At 42.2% G+C, this 22,151-nt stretch overlaps 1 protein-coding gene and 1 long non-coding RNA gene across 7 annotated transcripts in view; one reads left to right on the top strand and one right to left on the bottom strand.

Annotated features, from left to right (window-relative positions):
- Positions 1 to 22,023, top strand: part of STON2 (stonin 2) — a 190,935-nt gene extending 168,912 nt beyond the window's left edge. For all 5 annotated transcript variants that reach the window (XM_008271961.4, XM_051826192.3, XM_051826188.3 and 2 more), the window contains 3 exons: positions 5,559 to 7,391; positions 12,750 to 12,952; positions 14,820 to 22,023. In XM_008271961.4, the coding sequence (XP_008270183.2) occupies positions 5,559 to 7,391; positions 12,750 to 12,952; positions 14,820 to 14,903 (2,120 nt within the window). In that variant the 3' untranslated portion in view covers positions 14,904 to 22,023. The remainder of the gene's footprint in view (positions 1 to 5,558; positions 7,392 to 12,749; positions 12,953 to 14,819) is intronic.
- LOC138843145 (uncharacterized) overlaps positions 11,434 to 22,151 on the bottom strand; it is a 44,789-nt gene continuing 34,071 nt past the window's right edge. For both annotated transcript variants that reach the window (XR_016226831.1, XR_011384940.1), the window contains exon 3: positions 11,434 to 12,890. This is a non-coding gene — a long non-coding RNA (uncharacterized LOC138843145). The remainder of the gene's footprint in view (positions 12,891 to 22,151) is intronic.

Genomic DNA, 22,151 nt, shown 5'->3' with positions numbered 1-22,151 from the left:
CAGATGAAGACCTCTCTCTCTCTACCTCTCTGCCTCTCCTCTCTGTGTAACTCTGACTTTCAAATAAATAAATCTTCAAAAATAAAAAAAGAAGAGGAGCAGCCAGAACAGGCACCCATGTGGGATGCCAGCATTGCAGAGGGAGGCTTAACCTACTATGTCACAGCGCCAGCCCCAACATTTATATTTCTTTATTCGTGACTTTTTTCTTTGCATTTTAATATTTATTTGAGGGAGTAGATCCACTTTTATTAAGGATGCTAACTTTTTGTCACATACAATGCAAATATTTCCCCTAGAAATTACATATACAGATAAATTGCTTTTCATATATGAAAGTCCAGAGAACATCCTGCACTGAAAAGGGGCTCAGAAAGATACACAATGAAACCTTTGTAATAACACTTGAAAATTCCATTCAGTCATAGGAGAAAAGGAGCAAAATTAAAAGCTGACAAATAATGTGAAAAGGCAGGGGTGGGGAACTTCCTGGCCCATGGGCCACATAAGGCTGGCCAAATCCTTTGCTCTGTCCTTGCCAAGATAGCTGTGAGCAGTACTTTAAATTCATTGAATCTGTAGCAGGCTAATTTTTAAGTTGATAATTTTGTGTGGATATTTTAAGTATACAAATGGCCAGCCCTTGACGTGAAAAGAAGATTCTCCACCCCTATTTAGGGATGTCAGTGTTAATAAGGAAAACTTTTGTTGTTGTTGTTGTTGTTGTTAGATTTTTATTTATTTATTTGACAGGTAGAGTTAACAGACAGTGAGAGAGACAGACAGAGAAAGGTCTTCCTTCTGTTGGTTCACCCCGCAAAGTGGCCGCTACAGCCAGCACTGCACCGATCCGAAGCCAGGAGCCAGGTGCTTTCTCCTGGTCTCCCATGCAGGTTCAGGGGCCCAAGCACTTGGGCCATCCTCCACTGCCTTCCTGGGCCACAGCAGAGAGCTGGACTGGAAGAGGAGCAACCAGAACTAGAACCTGGCACCCATATGGGATGCCGGCGCTGCAGGCAGAGGATTAACCAAGTGAGCCACGGCGCTGGGTCCCTTGTTGTTTGTTTTTAAAGATTTATTTATTTATTTGAAAAAGTTACAGAGAGAGAGAGAGATAATGAATCTTTTATCCTCTGATTCACTCCACAAATAGCCACAAAGGCCGGGGTTGGATCAAACCAAAGCCAGTAGCCTCAAACTCCATCCAGGTCTCCCACACAGGTGGCAGAGGCCCAGGGCCTTGGGCCATCTTTTGTTGTTTTCCCAGGCACATTAGCAGGAGCTGGATTGGAAGCAGAGCAGCTGGGACTCGAACTGTGCTCACCTGAGTTGCTGGCATTGCAGGTGGCAGGTTAACCTGCTGTGCCACAACTTCAGCCCCAAGGCTTTTTTCTTCATAAATGATTTCACAGAAAAACAAATTCTCAATTTCAGAAATTTGATCTATGTTCCACTGCCATCTGAAAGGATGGTTATTTAAAATAGTTGGCAATTACAAGACATGAAAACAGCCCAAAGAAAGAAATTTATAACAGTGTTTTGATGTTTCTTAATGACTGCCAAAGAGAAAATAAAATTTCTGGAAAAATAATTTAAATCAAAAAATTCTCCAAATTTAAAGATGCTTCATTTAAATTGTGTTACCCTTTGAGGCTTCCATTGTGACACAGTGAGTTAAGCCACTGCCTGCAATGCTGGCATCCTATATGGGATTACTATTTTGAGTCCCTGCTGCTTCACTTCTGATCCAGCTCCCTGCAAGTGGACCTGAACCCACATGGGAGTCCCAGATAGAGTTCCTTGCTCCTGGCTTCCTCCTGGCCCCAGCTGTTGTAGCTATCTGGGAAGTGAACCAGCACATGGAAGATTTCTCTTTCTCTCTCTCTCTCTCTCTCTCTCTGCAGTTCAAATAAATAAAAATAAATGTTAAAATAAATTGTGTCACAACAATGATGCTTCCAAACTGTCTGGGACTTTGGTGTGATGTTAAACAGCATGATTTGAAAAGGAATTTAATCTTCAGAAGATAATCTTCAGCAAAGACAGCCTTCTCTGCTTTCTTGACTCAGGAGAAGATTAGAGATTCCGTTTGGGGGACAAAATCTCCAGCAGGGGTGAGCATTTGGCTTAATGGTTAAGAAGCAGTTAGGACAACTGCTTCCCATGCTGAAGTACGTGGGTTCAATTCTTGGTTCTCTCTCCTGATTCTGGCTTCCTACTGACTCCTACTCTGGGAACCCTCAGGTGATGGCTAAAGTAATTGGGTTCCTGCCACTCACATGGATTGATTTCCTGGTTCCTGGTACTCAGCTTGGGACTGGCCCATTCCTGGCCTTTGTGGGCGTTGGGAGAGTGAACCAGCAGATAAGAGCTCTCTGCTTGTCAAATAATAATGATTAAAACAAAAAAAGGTTCCCAGTAGAAGCAAGTGTTAACAGCTCTGGCAGAGGCCATCCTCGAAAGGAACAGTGCTTTAGTTATTTTAAACTAGGAAATGAGGTAGATGTTTGGCCTCACCATTTAGATGCCACTGGGGTTGCCTGCAACCTACATTGGGGTGCTTAGATGTGGGTCCTGACTTCACTTCTGTTTCCACACATTGGGAGGTAACAGGTGAGATCACTCAAGCAGTTGAGTCCCTGGCCCTATATGAGAGACCCAGATGGAGATCCAGGCTGCTTGTTTAACCTGGGCTGTTGTGAATATTTAGGGAGTGAACCATCAGATGGAGGAGCTCTGTGTCTCTCTCTCTGCCTTTTGAATGGGAAATAAATAAATTAAAAAGTAACCTTGGGGAATAGTGATGGCCTCCAAGAGGGCCAAGAAGGAATTGTTTGGGTGGGAACACTGTTATTACAACAGTTCCATAGAGCTGCCTAATTAGAAATGCAGACATTTTGAAACATAACCCTTCTCCAGTTGTCCAGGAAGGCTCAGCTAACGTTCCAAGGAATTGATTGTATTTTACTCAGGGCACAATGTTCCCTTTAGCCTTCATTACAGAATAATACTAAGTTAAGTATAAATACTGTAGTCCCAGATTGTTTTCTTAGCCTTTCTGTTCATTTTTCAGAAAATAAATCACTTGTATGTCTATAAAAATGGATTCATGATTACCTCAAAAGAAATGTACATCTTTTGTTTTAAATGCTTTGAAATCCCTTTTTGGTGCTGTACCTGTAGAAAATTTTTTTGCTCATTACATTCCTTGGGTGGGTATGGATACACGTGAATGTGTACTCATGTGGTTATCCTGTCTTTTGAAAGTGACATTTTTAGTTGAAGGAATTGCTCTCTGTGTGGATGGATTACTTGGAAGATGAGTGACAAACCAGCCATCCCACCCACGTGTGATTGCATGTGCAATTATGTGGCAATGCTGATTTCCTGTGGTTGGATGTGATATGCATGAAGGTTTAGTGAGGCAGGCAGAAAACACACCATTTGAGTATTCATTTCCCCTTGATTCCAGATGACTGGCAGTGGAAACAGTGGATGGCAGAAATGCCTGCGCACATCCTCTGGAGACCCAGAAAGTAGGAGAACTGCTCCAAAGTGAAGTTTCTTTTCTCACTCATTCAGTCAACAAACCCTTGCAGAGTATCTGCTCTGTGACAGACATTTGTAGTCTGTGCTGTTCCTCCAGAATCCATTCTTCTTGCCAAAGGCCTCATTTCCCCTCCTTTGCTGCAACCCCAGCTGACCCACAAGGGTCCTTATACTGCTGCAAAGGTTTGGCTTATTTCCTCTTCAGTACTCGAGTCCCTCATCTCCTTCTTTGAAGGCTGTACTAAGGTGGAGTCTTATGTGTAATAACCTTTTAATCATAAAATAAATAAGCCCCAAGGTAGAAGACCATTTCAGAGGGAACAAAGGACGAAATTATATCGTGCATTTTCTCATGTTATTACACACTTGGAAACTTTTTTTTCTTCAAGTCTTATTTTATTTATTTGAAAGGCAGTGTGACAGAGAGAGGGAGAAATAAAGTTAAAGAGATCTTCCATCTGTTGGTTCATTCCCCAAATGGCTGCAACAGCCAGGCCTGGGCCAGGCCAAAACCAGGAGCCAGGGATTCCAACTGGGTCTCTTATGTGTGTGGGAGAGGCCCAAGCACTTGGGTCATCATCTGCTGCATTCCCAGGTGCATAAACAGGGAGCTGGATCAGAAGTGGAATAGCTGGGACTTGAAACAGCATTCATATGGGATCCTGGCATTGTGGGCTTAACTCAGTGTGCCATACATGTACCTGCTTGTCAACATTTTAATGGCTAGGTATTATTCCTTTTCTTAACTTTCATCCAACTGTTGGGTTCTTAAAACATTTTGCTTTCCCCCTCCAACAATAAATTATACTGTAAAATACTGTACAGTAAATTATACTGAAATGCAATATCTCTATTCTTTGAAACTGTTCCACAATTTGAATTTATTTCCCTAGGGTATAGTTCTTAAACCATTGTTATGAACATTTGTAAGAACCTTAATCTAAATTGCCAATCCACTCTTCAGAGCTTTTGTAGAAATTTACAATCTCAATTTAGCATTGTTCTCAAGGTGCCCCTATTCTTCATGAATACAAAAAACTTTGAAAATCTTCCTTGAATTTTTTGTTTAATTTGTATTTTCTGTATTATGCGTGAGATTGGAGATTTTTCACATGATTATTAGACATTTTAGTTTCTTTTTCATAAGTTGTTTTCTGTCTTTTCTACTAGAGTTTTTATGTTTCTCTTATTCCCTTGTATGAATTTGTTACATGTTAAGAGTATTAACATTTCATCTTTAATATTTATTGATAATATTTAAGATAAAATCCCAAGTTTATTTTTTGCAATCACATTATTATAGAAGATAATTAGTTTTTTAAATAACAGCTTATTTTATTTATTTATTTATTCAAAAGGCAGAATTGCAGAGAGAGAGAAGTCTTCCATTTGCTGGTTCACTCCCCAAATGGCAACAGTGGGTGGAGCTGGGCTGATCCAAAGGCAGGAGCCAGGAGCTACTTTGGGGTCTCCCACATGGGTGCAGGGGCCCAAGAAGTTGGGCCATATTCTGCTGCCTTCCCTGGCCATAGCAGAGAGCTGGATCAGAAATGGAGCAGCCCTGGCTCAAACTGGCACTCACATAGGATGCTGGCACTGCGGGCAGTAGCCTTACCTGCTATGTCACAGTGCCGGCCCCAGCTTATATTATTTTATATAGGGGGCAGTTTTAGACATTTAAAACATTAAGAATATATACCTTAAAACTCAGTACAGAAAACATCTATTCCAGAAGCTTCTATAAAATGAAGAGGAAGCCTTTTGACTGAAATTGCAAAGGATCTTATTCCTGCCACTGAGCGCTTCTGTACTGACAGAGCCATTGCGATCTTACTGAATGTGATGGCCCTGTGGTGTACCCATGACAGAATTACAACATCTATGCCCAGATGAAGCAGTTGAAGAAGGTGACGAGCTGCTTTGGGATTTACAGTGTTCCCACACTTCAGTGTCCCACACCTGTAGAGGCCCTGAATGGCATTCCTCATATGTTCTTCTTTTCTTCGTAGACAATTCTTCCTCGCTCCAGGAAGATGAAGAGGTAGAGATGGAGACCGCTGGCTGGCAGGCGGCTAGTCCAGCCATGAATGGGCACCCTGCCCCTCCAGTGACTTCTGCTCGTTTCCCCAGCTGGGTCACTTTTGATGACAATGAAGTCCTTTGCTCTTTGCCACCAGTCACCTCTCCTCCGAATGCACCACCTGTTGCATCTGTGACCCCAGAAGTCCCGTATAACTCAACTGGGTCATTTAAAAAGAGGGACCGTCCCAAGAGCACGTTGATGAACTTCTCCAAAGTTCAGAAGCTGGACATTGCCTCCTTAAACCGTCCGCCATCCAAAACCGAGGCTCCACCGTGGAGGGCAACCAACCCGTTCCTGAATGAGACCCTCCAGAATGTTCAGCCCTCCCCCATCAACCCTTTCAGGGCTTTCTTTGAGGAGCAGGAGAGACGCTCCCAAAACAGTTCCGTTTCCAGTACCACAGGCAAAAGCCAGAGAGACTCCCTCATCGTCATCTACCAAGACGCCATCAGTTTTGATGACTCAAGCAAAAGCCAGTCACACTCTGTTGCTGTTGAAAAACTCAAACAACTCCAGATTGATGACCCCGATCACTTGGGCAGCGCGACACTACCTGATGATGACCCAGTAACCTGGATGGAGCTAGACTCTCACCTGCCTGGGTCAGCACTCTCCCAGCCCAGGGACGGGTGGCCCATGATGCTGAGAATCCCTGAGAAGAAGAACATCATGTCTTCCAGGCACTGGGGACCAATATACATCAAACTGACAGACACTGGGTACCTGCAGCTCTATTATGAGCAGGGCCTAGAGAAACCATTCCGTGAGTTCAAGCTGGAGATCTACCATGAGATTTCAGAACCCCGGCTTCAGAATTACGATGAGAACGGCAGGATCCACAGCTTGCGGATAGACCGTGTCACCTACAAGGAGAAGAAGAAATACCAGCCCAAACCTGCTGTGGCCCACATGGCAGAAAGGGAACAAGTGATTAAGCTGGGCACCACCAATTACGATGACTTCCTGAGCTTCATCCGTGCAGTGCAGGACCGTCTCATGGAGCTGCCCGTGTTGTCCATGGAGCTGAGCACAGTTGGTTTGAATTACCTTGAAGAGGAGATAACAGTGGACGTCAGAGATGAATTCTCTGGCGTTGTGAGCAAAGGGGACAACCAGATCCTCCAGCACCACATCTTGACACGGATCCACATTCTGAGTTTCCTCTCTGGGCTTGCAGAGTGCCGCTTGGGCCTCAACGACATCCTCGTCAAAGGGAACGAGATAGTTTCACGGCAGGACATCATGCCCACCACGACCACCAAGTGGATCAAGCTCCACGAGTGCCGTTTTCATGGGTGTGCAGACGAGGACGTTTTCAACAGCTCACGGGTCATCCTGTTCAACCCTTTGGACGCATGCCGGTTTGAGCTCATGCGCTTCAGGACGGTGTTTGCCGAGAAGACCTTGCCTTTCACGCTCAGGACGGCAGCAAGCATCAACGGGGCAGAGGTGGAGGTGCAGAGCTGGCTGAGGATGTCCACCGGCTTCTCCTCCAACCGGGACCCTCTCACTCAGGTTCCCTGTGAGAGTGTGATGATCCGTTACCCTGTGCCCAGCGAGTGGGTGAAAAACTTGCGCAGGGAGAGTGTCCTGGGGGAAAAGTCTTTGAAAGCCAAAGTGAACCGGGGCGCGAGTTTCGGCTCAGCTAGTCTCTCTGGCTCTGAGCCAGTCATGAGGGTAACCTTGGGAACTGCCAAGTATGAACATGCCTTCAACTCCATCGTGTGGAGGATCAGCCGACTGCCTGACAAAAACTCAGGTGAGAGCGGGTTTCTCCTCTGTGGTTGCAAAGGGTTGGAATCAAAATTCTACGTCATATTCCTGTGTGTTTATTTTGCATGATGGAAATGGTAGTGGGGGAGGGTGCAAGAAAGGAGAAATATTAGCACAAAGTTAATAAGCATAGGAGCTCAGTTCACTCCCTTCCACTCCCCACCCTATAACCATTATCACTTCTTCCATAAAACTGTGTGTTATTCTTTCCACTGGGCTGCTAAGTAGCTTTCCAGGGACTCTTTTGAATTTTTATTCTTTTGGGACTCATTAAAATATTAGCTGTGGGGATGGGCATTTGGTGTAGCAGTTAGGATTCCACTTGGGAAGCCTGCATCCCATATTGCAGTGCATGGATTGGAGTCCTGGCTGTGCTCTTAATTCCGGTTTCCTGCTAATGCAGAGCCTGGGAGGCAGCAAACAATGGCTTGAGTATATGGATCCTTGCCACCTCTGAGTGAGATCCAGAGGGAGTCCCTGGCTCCTGGCTTTGGCCTGACCCAGCCCTGGCTGTTGGTTGGACATTTGGGAAGTGAACCAATAGATGGAACATATTCTCTCTTGCTCTCTTTAACTTTCAAGTAAAAAAAACAAAAACAAAAACAAAATGTAAATAAAGCATAAACTGTGGTATGAAGAGCAGTCATTTCTGGATCTTGGAATGCTTCTGGTTCTAACTGTGCCCTGGATGCAGGCAAAGGCCTGGTACAACGCATGTGAGAGGTTAGATTCTGACTCGAGCCACTGTGTGTGAGGCCTATCGGGCATAATATCTCAGGCTTGGAATTTGGCTCTTGCACTTGGGGAATGGGAAGAAGGAGAGATGGTCTCCGATCAGACTGAAGATCCAGCCAGGATGTGAAGACACAAAAGGGCTGAAAATCCGTCAGACAGAAAAGTAAAGGAAGGAATGTTTGGTTGAAGCTTGCCAGCCCTGCTGGCCTGCTCACAGTTAGGAGGGATGCGTCTGGGCTTGGGTGAACCCAGAAGGGCAATGACTTTCCTGATGTGTCCAGTGATATTTAGTGATAACAAAACTCAGGAGCAGTCGAACCACCTGTAATGGCCCAATTTCTTCAAGTAAGTCTGGTGACTTGAGTGGCACACAACAAGCCTACGAGCCTTTTTTTGTTTGTTTGTAAAGAATTTTGCCCCTCTGTTAACAAAAAGTAGATTTGCTGATATTGTTGTCTTATGCGATCATGCTTTTTCCCTTCTTGCCTCCACCTCCCCTGAGTGTGAGTGGCCATGGTATCATATCCTGAATGTAATATGATGGCAAGACGCAGGAGGGGCTGGCCAGGCAGTCTGGGGAGAGGGCACACACCAGGCCCTCTGTGTCAGACACTGGGTGTAGCAGTGCAGACTGAAGAGACAATTGGACCTCTGTGCGGGAGGCTGCATTTGCCACCCTCTGTCTCCACACTGATGGACTTTTTAAAACAAAGTCTTCCTCTCTGTGCTTGCTTATTCATTTCCCTTGAAATCAGCCCTGTGTTCTCCTGGTGATAGCGCTATGATTTCCACCTCCTCTGTGGGGCCATTCTGAATTGACAGAGGAAAGGGAAGAACCCGGAATTCTCTTTTGGTCCCAAAGCCCTTGGGGAGAGAGAACTGTGGGATTCCTGGGTTTTTGAGTTGGAAGGGACCTTGGGAATAACTTAGTTAAGTCTCTTCATCTTCAAGATAAGAGAAGCCCTAGGAGGTGACGTGACTCATCTGAAGCCATACAGCCACATCCAGGGCTCTCCTGTCAATGGCCCAGCTGCCTCTTAGTGGATGAAACCAGACAAACACAAACTTGGAATAATTTCTACTGGCAGACCAGAGATTTGTGGTTTTCCCATTGTGTACAAATATAGCTCATTTGTTCAAAGTGATTTCTCTTATATATTTACTAAATGAGGGGGTCTTTGAGTATAAGCATCAAAGAAAAAGAAAAGTTGTTGGTTGGATTTCGGTAGCTCAGAGAACTGCAGAGAAGGTTGAAGAAACAGTCTTCAAGGTAGTTCTAGTAACAAACGGATTGATGTCTCCTGGGGGTGCAGCCATTAGGGTAAGTCATCCCCACCCCACTGCCCTTGTGCCATACGGCTCAGGCTGAGCAGAGGCAGTACATTTTGATTGACATGACCACCAAGATGACATGCAGGGGAAGAAAAGACAAAAATTGCTGCTGGAGGAAAAGAGGACTGGAGATAGGACCAACAGAAAAAATAAGGCTTTAGTGAGCACTTTCTGTAGTGCTTCCCAGGGCAGTGGGTTCGGGAAGCTCAAGGCCAAGTAGGTGCAGCTTTAGTGTTTGTTACATATGTATTTCCGGAGGACTGGAACCTTGCCTTAGTAAGATTTTTGAAGTACAGGACAGCCTAAGGGTATTTGGGATGTTTTGCCTTGAACATCTCACCCCCATTACTGCTCTTGAGGTCATCGTTCTCTAACATTTTTGGTAATAAAACCCCTAAAAGGAGCTTCCTGTACTTATTCTGGCCAATGGCATGTTTCTATACCATGTGCAAGGAGTTGGTAACTCCCCTTTCTGGAGACTTGAGATGTGTAGGATCAAATCACAGTCAGACTGCAAGTTCGTATCCATTGCTGGTGTTCACTGTGGCAAGATCCTGCCCTCCCATCCAGTGCTCATTCACCTAAGCAGAGAGCTAATGATCTGTCAGTAGTAAAATGAGCTCTTCTGTCTAGATGTTGGGCTTGGGAAATTTCCTTTTAGAGATAATTTTCATAATTCTCTTACCTCCACTTGCAGTGACAAAGCTGGGGCCCAGATGAGGTCAGAAGGCCTAGCTGTTGGGAGGCATTGCAAGCTTGCATCCACAGAGTTTGCCCTAACCTCAGTCACCAAGGGACCAAATAACCATCTTTGAATTCCAGCATGAGTCTGGCCAGCCAGACCCAGCCCTGCCCTGCCCTGTTCATTTGGAGCTTCCCTAACTGAGCTGCTTGGAACCCCTCCCACCCTAATCTCAAGAGTTTTTCTTAATCTTAGAAGGCAACAGAACAAGTCCTGCTGCTTCCACTCATCATGTACCAAGAAACTAAACATTCTGTCCTACACGGGTAGATTTCTTTGTTGGAATTCCAGTTCTCATTAGACCAGGTGAGGAGAAAACAATCCTTTATGGAAAATAAAAATCTGAATTTTAGTGTTAAATTTTCTCAACTTTGTCAAGGAAGATGACACAGTGGTTTTATTTAGTTCTTTACCGTGAATTGAGCTGTAACACCTTTCAAAGCTGCACTTCCCTAATCGTCTCCCAGCCCTGCACAGGTAGTAGTTCATGTCAGGAATCTAAGCTGCATTCCTTTCAGAGTCTGCTGTGGCTATGCTTTGATGAAGTGAGAAGAAGGAATTGGTTTTATGGGAAGAAATGGTTTCTTAGTATTCCAACAATGTACAAATAAAGGTAATTTGATAAGATGTTTGCTCAAGTTGCTATTGGATTAAGAAACTTTTCTGTTTGCTTTACAGTGATCTGATTGCATAGCGGTGTATTGAGACGAATTGAGGACATAGTTCAGAGTCATTTTTGAATTTTATCCCCAGCTCCACCTCTTAATGGCGGTGTGACCTCAGGCAATTTACTTAACCCTCTCAGAGGACCTCATTTTTATCAGCTATAAAATTGGGTTATGAATATGTAGCTCATTCTGAATGAAATTGGTTAATGTTTCTAAGTGCCTAGTCCATTATCTAGGCTGTAATAAATGCCTCATAAATGATAACTATCTAATTACATCTGTGCTGCACAATCTTAAAAATACTGAATGGATTCATCTTCAAATAATGTAATTTTTACTATCATGTCTATAGTATTTAAATTCCTTTCCTAAGAGCCAATGCAAAATTTTCAATTATTTTTCCTAAAGTTGTGACTCTATAGAAATAACCACTGAAATATGTTATATTTTTGAAATGGAGCAAAGCAAATATTTGATTCTACAGTGTTTTCCTTGGAGAGTGAGTGTGTATGTCCTCAGTCTATGAGATTGAAAAGTCCTGCCCAGACCAGTAAAGAGCATTGGAATTGTTTATTTAGGGAAGCTGGGGGTAAGGAAGTGGCTGTATCAGTTATAAAATGAAATCAAAGCCATTTCATGTTTCTGATCCATAGATGTTTTTATAGGAGGGTTCCTACAACTCACTCCCTCCTCACCCCTGTCACCTTGCAAATCTGGTCTTGAGGTTTTGGGACCACGAGGTTATGACCCAATGTAGTTAAGAGCAATCTGGACTCAGACCCCTGGGTTCGGTTCTCTGCTCTGCCACTTACAAGCTGTGACCTCGGGCAACTCATTTTACCTCCCCAAGTCTTGGTTTCCTCATTTTCCGTAAGAATAATTAATAATAAAAATAAAAATAATGCTACGACCTCAAGGGATTGTTAGGAATAATCCCAGAGAGAATCCAGCGTAAGATGCCCAGCAGACCTCCTGATTGTTCTGAAGCATGACAGTGGTGCTGCAGTAGTTATAGTCACAGAACTGAACTCTGACTCTTTTTCCCCAAAAACCTAACAATTCTCAAACTAAAATCAAACCCTAAGTTTGCCATCCAAGTACAGTAGAGTTACCCATAGGTTTACAGAATTCAACAGCAGCAAGGAACTAGTGGGTCAGGCCTTGTCTAGCCCACCCATTTCCTCCCTCTCCCCCAATCTCCCTACTCTGCAGAAGGGGAATTGAGACCAGGGGAGAACAAAGGACATGGGTTTAGGATCTCTACCACTTAGCAGGTGAGCCAGAAGTCAAACCTAGGTGTTCTGTTGGTTGGGTTTTCTTTCCAGGTACCATATGCTTCCTTAATACATGTGAGCTATTCATAAGCTCTTTGTGACTTACATATATCATTCACCCACAAAGACATGCCAAAAGCGTTTTTGAAAATATGAAAAGCTATTAAGGGAATTCACTTCATCTTTCAAAGGAAAGCAATGATTGTGCTCCAGGTGGCTGTCACTGATGTTTTATTAGGTGCTAAGTGCTGCTCCCTTTTGTTCTGTTCTGCCAATCTACAGCCCCTGTTTCTCAGTATTTATGCTGCATCCGCATCTTACTGTGACCTGGGCAGGCAGAAAGGCCCCTGGTTCTCAGGCTGTGGGTTTCATTGCTAGGATACCAGGATGACTGTAATAGATGGTGTTGTACCGAAGGGCCCGAACGTGATTTCTGCTAAGGCCAATCTTTTACTCAGCATTGGACTCTCTGCAAGATTGCCAGGTGCTCAGCCTGTGGGCTTGCTTTGTTGTGGAGGGGGCTTCCTCTGCCTCCGGTTCTACTTTCTCCCCAAAGAACCTGATCTCTGGTTGCTGTGTCTTTTCTCTTATAGCTTCTGGTCACCCACACTGTTTCTTCTGCCACCTTGAACTTGGCTCTGACCGGGAAGTGCCTTCCAGATTTGCAAATCACGTGAATGTTGAGTTCAGCATGCCCACAACTTCTGCCTCCAAAACGGCTGTAAGATCCATCTCTGTGGAAGACAAGACTGACGTCAGGAAGTGGGTCAATTATTCTGCACACTACAGCTACAAGGTAGCCTCAGGAGGCATCTGCCTGATGCTTCCAAGTCCATTTGTTCACTCCATTACCCTCCTCCTCTTACTGTTTCTAGCAATGCTTTGCCACAGTGCAAGGCATTTTCCTACTGCCTTCAAGGAAAATTCATGCAACTGTGGATAAGTCTGCTCTGATTTAAATGAATAATCTCCTTCCTGAGAAAGGTTGAGAAAGGATGAAGAGGCTGAATATAAGAGGCTGAATGAAGAGGAGAATCTAAAGTCTCTGTTACCTTGAAGAACAATAAGAGCAGTGGAATAAAGGGTTATTCACTTGTAATATAGTTTATGTTGCAGTGTCGTGAACTTGGAAGTGGAGGAAATGTCAGGCAGGTGCTAACTCAAAGCATATATTCCAGCTTTAGGAGTTGATGAAGTGGATCTGAACAGAGGACACATATGACCTGGGCCCTAGGCTACAAAAGGACAAAACTGAAAGCCAAAAGATCTCCAATAGTGAGAGGATCAGGATTGTGGAAGGAATAATCCAAGCTGGTTTTCTGATATACATAGTGATACTCTTGAAGAGTAAAAATTCAGTTCAAGAAGATTTAATGCTAAGTAGTACAAAAAGCTGTCGAATGAGGAATTTTCAAAGTGGTTTAATAATTTTATACTCATAATAATGTCCTTAAATGTGTTGTTGTTCTAAACATTTTCTTAGCTGTGTGGGTGAAACATTCAACTACGAAAAAGAACAAACACTCCATCTTGTGGCCAGAAATAAAATAGCACTTCCCCAAACATGATTATATTCTGTCCTGTACACACCATCCTAAATCAGACATCAGCAGTATACAAAGCGGCGCTGCAAAGAGTGATTTTTTTATTTGACGGGTAGAGTTATAGACAGTGAGAGAGAGACAGAGAGAAAGGTTTTCCTTCCGTTGGTTCACTCCCCAAATGGCCACTATGGCCCATGGTGCACCGATCCAAAGCCAGGAGCCAGGCGCCTCCTCCTGGTCTCCCGTGAGGGTGCAGAAACCCAAGTACCTGGGCCATCCTCCACTGCCCTCCCGGGCCACTGCAGAGAGCTGGACTGGAAGAGGAGCAACCGGGTCTAGTACCCGGTGCCCCAACTGGGACTAGAACCCCGGGTGCCGGCGCCACAGGCAGAGGATTAGCCTAGTGAGCCACAGCGCCGGCTTACAAAAAGCAATTATTAAATTCCAGAACTCAAAGTATTCCCTACCTTACTTATCAATGGCTTCAGTTGAAGATTGTTATTTTCAAGGCAAGATTAATATAATAAATCTCTTTATAGCTATAGTATTTTACAGAAAATATCATAGAATTGTAAACATTATGTAAAAATTTGGAGGCTTTGTAAAGAGGTAAAGTATCTGAGGAATGAGACTAGTCTGATACAAAAGAATTCATTCATTTGGCAAGCCTTTGTCAATTACCTACTATATTCCTACATTATTGGATGGAATAGTGGACAAGATCCTGCCCGAGGCCTCTGGAGTCTGTGATGTAGTGAGCTGGACAGATGTACAAGGTACCATGGGGATAATCACAGTGGAAAGCCTCTAAGTCTACTCAGTGAGTCAAGAATAACTTCACAGAAGAGATGACCTTTGAGCGACCGTGCAAGGCAAAGCATAAGATTTTTTTCCAGGTGGGCCAAGAGGGAGAGAAAATTCTGAGTGGAATGAAGAGTGTGTGCAAAGAGAAAGTCATAATCTCTTCAGGGCCAGTAGCTCCAATGGGGCTAAAGCCCTAAACTTTAGCAGAATTACAAAGAATCTCAAAGAACTTTCCGTGATATTCCCATTCAGTTTATTTGTTTCCATGCATTTCTCTTCTTCCTAGTACTCATCTCCAACTTCTCTTCTTGGCAGGTGGAAATTGAACAGAAAAAGAGTTTGAAGCCGGACTTTGAAGGAGATGAATCGGAAAATCCCAAGGAGTGTGGGGTTCAATGAGAAAGCCCTACAGCAAGGAACCCTGACCCAAGTGTCACGATAGGGTGTGTTCCTGAATAGCTGAAATTTAAGTCAGTACCTGCTGTGGCCACACCATTCTAGGTGTAGGGTATGAGCCCTTGCTGTCTGCAGTTAACGTGCGTTTTATCAGGAGACCCTGGGGTAGTTGCTTAGAAGAGGCTCACTGGCACTGACCACACCTGGAGCACGTGGGCCACCTGGCTTTGGGAGCTCATTGTGTAATTAAGCCTCCTTATCTCCTCTGTTTGTCTTGCAGCACTGGTATGTGGTTTCTTGAGACTGTTAGAGTCAGGACCTGCCACATCAGTGTGGGCATGATCTTCTCATGTTCTCTGTTACTCATGAGCTCCTGGAGAAGGCAGTCCTGAGAAGTGCATTACGAATCCACCTCTGTCACTCCCTCCAGAAAAGGTGCAAAACACATGTCCCTCCTGGGTCCACTGGACCTTTGCTAGGCTTCTCCATCTTTCCCACGTGAACACCGTGCAACAGGGGTTTTACACTATTCCTTCCTGGTCCTATATGGTTTAGATTGAAACACTTCTTTTCATCTTTCTAACATTTCCATTGTGGGATTTGCTATCCCAAGTCACAATAAACAATGGGAAAAAGGCACCATAGGATACTTTTTTTAGTCTGTGATTAACCCAAATTTTACAAAAAGGGTGGCTATTGAAGGGAAAGCAAAATTGAGCTTATTTTTCTTCATTCTGGAGAAAAGGGACATTAAATGTAAGATTATATTCACTTAAGGAGACAGCTTCAATCTCTGTGAATTCCAAATACAGGCCACTTCTGATTCTTGAAACACATGGCTATATATTTATTATACCTCAGGGGCATTTAGGTCTTTTTATACCTCATAGCCAGAAGACAGTTTCACGTCTCTTTAATTCAAAATTAACCAGAAAGTTAAGCTGAAAATACAATTTTAAAAATCTGCTTAAAAATAATGAGCTTTCTCCCCAGATTCAGATTTTGATATTCTCAGTATTATAATAGATCAAAAAGGCAAAAGACTGTAGGGTAGAGATTGGGAAAAGCCATATTTTCCTAATGTTGGGAACATTAAATCCTGATTCCAGGAATCAATCTTTTCCTGCATCTGTTCCTGCTCAGCTTCTTATTTGTACTTTGGTATTTTCTCTCATGATGAATGGAGTAAGAGGACAGAAAACATCCTTTATCAAAATTGTAGAAGATACAGAAGTGTCTCCAGTTTCTGGCCAACAGATTCAAGACTGATTTATTCAGTGAAATACATTGAATTCTAACTATGTACTGACACTAGGCTATAGATCACAATGTTTTGAAATATCTGGACATAGAACTGAAGCTAAAGGATGAGATTGAGTAGGTATTAATGGAAAACCCCTAAGTACAGAGTGGAGTGTGCGTATGTGTGGCCTGTGTGTGTGTGTGTGTGTGTGTGTGTAAGAGTATTAGTGATTTCACAGCAGTTCATTTAGAAATGTTTTCTTAGGGAAATGGGTGTTCAGTTTTTTTTATCAGGAATATATTGAGGCTATTCACAAAGCTGATATATTCAACCTGTGTTAATATTTGTCCAGGGAGCCCTACATGCACTGTTGATTAGTCCACATCTGGATACAGGATTGGGTTCCATTACTGGTGCCATATCTTTAAAGAGAGATAATAATAAATTGTATCTGCAGGCGGGTGACCAGGGTTGTAGCAGGTCTAATTATATAAGGCACAGGGGAGTAGGTTCCTTGCAGAACAGAAGGTATAGCTGCGAAGGGAGTGCATAGAGGAGGAAATGTTTTCATAGCTGCCTCAGAATTTCTGTTGAGCTATAAAAAGGAAAAGGAATTAGACTTATTCTCTGTAACTTCAAAGGGCAACAACAGGAACAAAGAGGAACTTTCCAGATGACAAATGATTGCTGCAATATAAGAAAGAACTTTCTAATAAAAGTTACTCTAAAGAGGAATGGACTCAAGTAGTAAAGTTTCCTGTTGTTGCAAATGCCAAATGTTTAAAATAACGGCCTGTCCCAGGTGCTATGAAAGGGACTCCTCTTTGGGATAAATGATGACCAAAATCCCTTCTGGAAACAAGTTCAGTCTCAATACTGATGAAATAGGGCTCTCTAACTCCAGTTGTGTTTTCCTTGGTGTTCTCATGCTGTTTGAAATATAATGGTGTCCCCTCTAGAGGTCTCTGTCAGGGGATTCGAAGCACACCCCTTCTCCTACTGACCCAAAGGCACTCGAGATTTCTCCCGGAACAGGCTGGAGCCTTGGAAAGGTGAGTGCAGATCATTCCACCACCTTCCTCACTCCCGGGCTTACCTCAAGGCCCTGCCTCACTGAGTGCCAACACTGCGTGTTGCTTGTTGGACCCTTCTTCCCTTGGTTAATTTGTACTCTCTTTGTGCTTCCACCTGGACTCTTTAACCCTTTTTTTTTTTTAAAAACCAAGTTGGGAAAATTACTTCTATGCCATCTACATTCAGCAAGCAAATTATTTTTGAAACCTACTACCCTTGAGTTCCATCTAAGTTACCTCTGTTGTTTTTAGGGCATTGACTCTGGGTAGCATTTAGGGGCTTGGGGAATATAATCCAGGTTGAACGTCCCTAATTGGAAAATCTGAAATCTAAAGTGTTCCAAAATCTGAGACTTTTGAGGATTCACCATTAAAACCCAAATGAAAAATTCTGTTGCATGCACAAAACGATTTAAAATATTATATAAAATTACCTCCAGGCCATATATAAAAGATGTATATCAAACATAAATGAATTTTGTGTTTAGACTTGGATCTCATCCCCAAGATATTTCATTATGTATATACCAGTAGTGCAAAATGCAAAACTGTTTGAGATCGGAAACACTTTTGGTCTCCAGAATTTAAAATGAGTTACTCAATCTGTACTATACATTTTAGAGCTATTACTTTACTATTAGCCTACGTGCAAAACACAGCTGGACAAATTACCTTCATGATAAGATTATTTGATAAAATTATTTAATGTGTCCATTCTACATTTGTCACCCTGGACTTTTATTTCTTCTCTTTGTAGTTACCAATAATCCTTATCTTTTATCCATAATATGAATATATTAAAGGTGAATTTATTTTACCAATGCATAGTATTCCTGTCAGAACATAAATTAGACATCACTAATGGTGTCATGCTTTCATTTGAGTCCAGGACTTCCTTTTTGACTTTACCATAACAAAGGATAAGAAATGTACTCGTCACAGAATGTGAAACAAAAGAATGCACAGTACTTTGTGGGGAACCATTAAATCCCCTTTGCCTGCTCTTATATGCAGAAATAGTTATTCTTTATTGAAAGTTTGTATTCTCATATTAAACATTGGAGAGGGTCTTTCTCTCTTTTTTTTTTTTTCTATTTGGTTTTCCTCCCCATTTTCTACCTTCCTGTGTAACTAACAAGGCTCATAATCCTTGAAAAATTTTTTTTTTTATTTAAAATGCTTCTTGTTTGAAATGAGACTAATTTCTGTTGGAATCCAGTAGTTGGGAACAGGAGTTTATTTCCCTAGAAACCATATTCCTGAGTAATGTGTTGCATGAAGAAGGCAAAGCATGTTATCTTATTCTTTGTGTCTCCAATACTTAGCACAAAGCTTAGAATATAATAGGATTCAACCACTTTAAATCCTTGCTGATAGCACAAACAGATATTCCTGAAGTAAGGGTAAATTATTAGATGTCCAGTAAATGTTTGCTGGAAGAATACTTACCCTGAGACTCTAAGACTACTTAAACTGTGCTTATCATCAAATGGTCATATCAAGGCACATAAGCATGCCTTTAGTTCCTACAGAACCTAAACAGTTTTGCTTTCCTCTTATTCTTGTCTCCAGAGTCAGCTTTCAGCACATAAGCACTCAGTGTGCTGCTGATTTTGAGCTACAGTGCACCTTACATTGAAATGCATATTTGTGCCCCAAAGCACAGAATGGCACAGATGCCATCCACAGTGAAGATTATTGATTCACTTTTGTTCCTATAAGTAAAACATCTGTGATCCTGAGCCTTGTCCATTTCAATAGCCAGAGGGAGAAGAAAACATTTGATAAAGTGCATAGCCAGGCTTGGTGTGTTAGGTCTTTTTTTCCCCTGACATTAGCCACTGACCAATGTTGCTGTGTATTTATTTTGTCACCATAGAGAGTTGGAGGTCTGAGATAGTGAGGCCAGAACTCGTCCAGATGAAGTCATGGTTTCTGAGCTGATTTATACTTCATAATAAGTTTAGTGATGAGAAGGCAGAGAGAACTGAAAAAAACAATTTTTAAAAACTATTTATTTGAGAGGCAAGGAGACAGATAGATATAGCTCCTATTTGCTGGTTGACTCCACAGATAGATGCTATGGATGGGGCTGAGCCAGACCAAAGCTCAGTCCAGTCTCCCAAATGGATGGTAGTCACCCAACTACTTGAGCCATCACCCACTTCCTCCCAAGGTGCACATTAGCAAGACAGCAGAAACAGGAGTGGAACCAGGTACTGAACCTAAACACCAGTGTGGGACGTGAGCATCTTAACCACTGGCTAAAAGCTCGCCCCTCTGAAGTTTTTTTCTTCAAAGCCTTGGGAATATTAAGTCAGTGTGAGTAGGAAGCACTGCCGGTCAGTCTACTTTTATGGATTCTTCCAGCTAGGAGTGGCAACTTTAACTTCTCAGAATCATGACTGTGGGTTAATATACAGCATACCTACAGTTTAGGGCATGCAATTTAACAAATTCAAATGAAACTAAAAAAATTAAATCCACACATACAAAAATCTAGTGAACCAGTCACTTCTAACACTTTGCTACCAAGTCTCATGTAAATTGTGACAACTCTTTATATAAAATTAGTCAAGGCATCTGTTTTTAAAGATTATTTTCTAAACATTACCAATGTCTAAATGCCAGTTCCCTACAAATCATCATTCTTAATTATGCTTTCTGTAAATGAGTCTGGCTTGGGATATTCTGACTCATATCTATCCATTTAAGGAATTAAAAGCGAAGGAGACAGATAAGGTAACCATCAATGTTAACAGGCATATGATTGTAATATTTTCCCATGTGTTAGCTAAAGCAAGAGTGGAATTTTTCCATTTCTTCTAGTATTCCTTAGCAAACGCAAATCTGCCTGAGAAAGTCTAGTCCTTTGTCTTGAGAATTGGAAAAAAAAAAAAAAAAAAAAAAAAAAAAGTATGTCAACCTGCAACCCAAGCCTTTAAAGACAGAAAGTATTCATAGTGTGTTCAGTCGTAACTGGAGAGAGGCAAGAAATAACTGGGTGCATAAAGAGCTATAAAAGAACAGTATAAAAAACAGAATTTCAGTATGAAAAGGTGAAGTGCAGAGAAATGACAAATAGGACATTGGCCACCAGCCTCAAAATACACTACAGGCCATCTCTTAAATTTGGAAATAATAAGCTCTAGGAAAAAATAAAAGATTGCATAGCATGGATAAACAATACAATTAATTCAGTTCAACAAGTATTTATCTAGTCAAGGTGCTGTGTTTGTTTGTAGCGTCGTCTTTCCCTAAGAAGGAGCAAAGACTAAACACATAATGGGAAATTGGCTTTTCTGTGGATTTTTAAAGGAAACAGGCATGGACACAATCAAATAACAGCCATATCAGATGACTTGTTTTTCCCAGTTGAGCTTCAGTTTCCTAAGACCCAACAACAACAGCAACAACAAGGGCTGGATTAACTGCTCATATCCTTCCCAGCTCTAGTTTTATGGGTTATTTAACAAAATAACATTTGGTGCCACTTTGAAGAACCAAGAAATTTACATTTTGAAGGTTGGGAAAATCAGCTGCTTTATTTTTCCCTTTGCACGGCTCTATCCTTTACCATCTGCCCAGGTGACAGAAACAGAGGAACCTGCAATCCTGTATACTGCAGTTGTTTTCAGAACACCAATGAGAATGGAGGCTCCGAGAGGGTAGGGTAGAGCGGTTGAAACACTGCTCTGCAAGTTCAGGGACAGAACAGCAGTGTGAGTGCGAAGAGAGACAACTAGGTCTCCCAGACTGATGTGAAGATGTTGGTGCTACTTACAGCACAAGTAAGTCTAATCCTCCAGTGTAGTGAGGATGTTAGGATATAAGCTGTTAGATTTATAGGTATGTCCTTTTATTTAAAACAAGACTAGAAATTGAGAAAGAAGAAACACTCAGTGAACATTCTGGGACTATGTACTATTTGTAAATTATGGCAATGCCAGATGAGAGAAAGGGACAGGGTACGCCCCCTCCATGTTAGTAACATGAAAATGTAGTTTAAATTTTTATAAAAACAAGTACAAGCTACACATCACCATGTATTTTGTGATATGTTTGAATGGGATTTTAGTTTCATTTCAGGTTGTGGTGTTAGGCATAATGAATCCCTCCCAACTGGTCAGAGTAAGGAATTCCAGCAACATCTTCCCATTCACTCCCATGTTCTAACCCCAGTTCATACCATCAGTTCTGGTTGTCAACATCTTCTAGCCTCACTGTGATGGAAGCTTTAGGCACCATTGCTCACCTCTTATGCTTATCCTACAGGAACAGTTCTGGGAACACAGATGTACGGTCACACCCTAACAGCAGCATGGTGGGTGTAAAGGTTTTTAAATAGGGGTAAGAGACAGAAAGTACATGCATTCTCTGACATAAGCCAGCAGTCATTTCCCCTTTGTGTCCACATGCCAAAGGAACCTGGAAAAAACTATCATATTCAAGAGAGGAATCAGAGTCAGTATTTTCACCAGGGAGTAACAGAGGAGCACTCCATTTTTGTAATGTCCTTAATGAATTTCAGTGTGTCAAGATCTAATGACAGATTCGGCTGATCCAAGTCACATTCTTCTTCCTCCATCCTCATTCATTGTAACTTCTTGCACTATTGTGGTTAATTGTATGTAAAAACCAGTTTACTTTTTTTTTTTTTTAGAAAAATATGTGCCTATGTAATAGTCTACACACTGGCTGTCTCTGTAGAGGTGAGGTTTTATTTTCATTGTTCTGCCAATTGTAATCTGTAAAACCTTTTTTGGGGGCTTTGAAAATGAACTATTAATAAAAAATGTAAACAATGTCTCTTGCAAGTTTTAATGAAGTCAGGGATAATGAAGAGTAATGTTTATTAATAAGGCTCATCAACTAATTAACATGGTTAGTGATCATAAACTGACAAGTTAACAAGTGACCAGTTAATTATCCTAG

This window comes from Oryctolagus cuniculus, chromosome 20 (assembly GCF_051225735.1).
Source record: "Oryctolagus cuniculus isolate XC-2025 breed Fujian yellow rabbit chromosome 20, ASM5122573v1, whole genome shotgun sequence".
In the NCBI taxonomy this organism is placed as follows: Eukaryota; Metazoa; Chordata; class Mammalia; order Lagomorpha; family Leporidae; genus Oryctolagus; species Oryctolagus cuniculus.
Note: the sequence above shows the minus strand (reverse complement) of the source record. Positions and strands in the feature narration are given on the sequence as shown.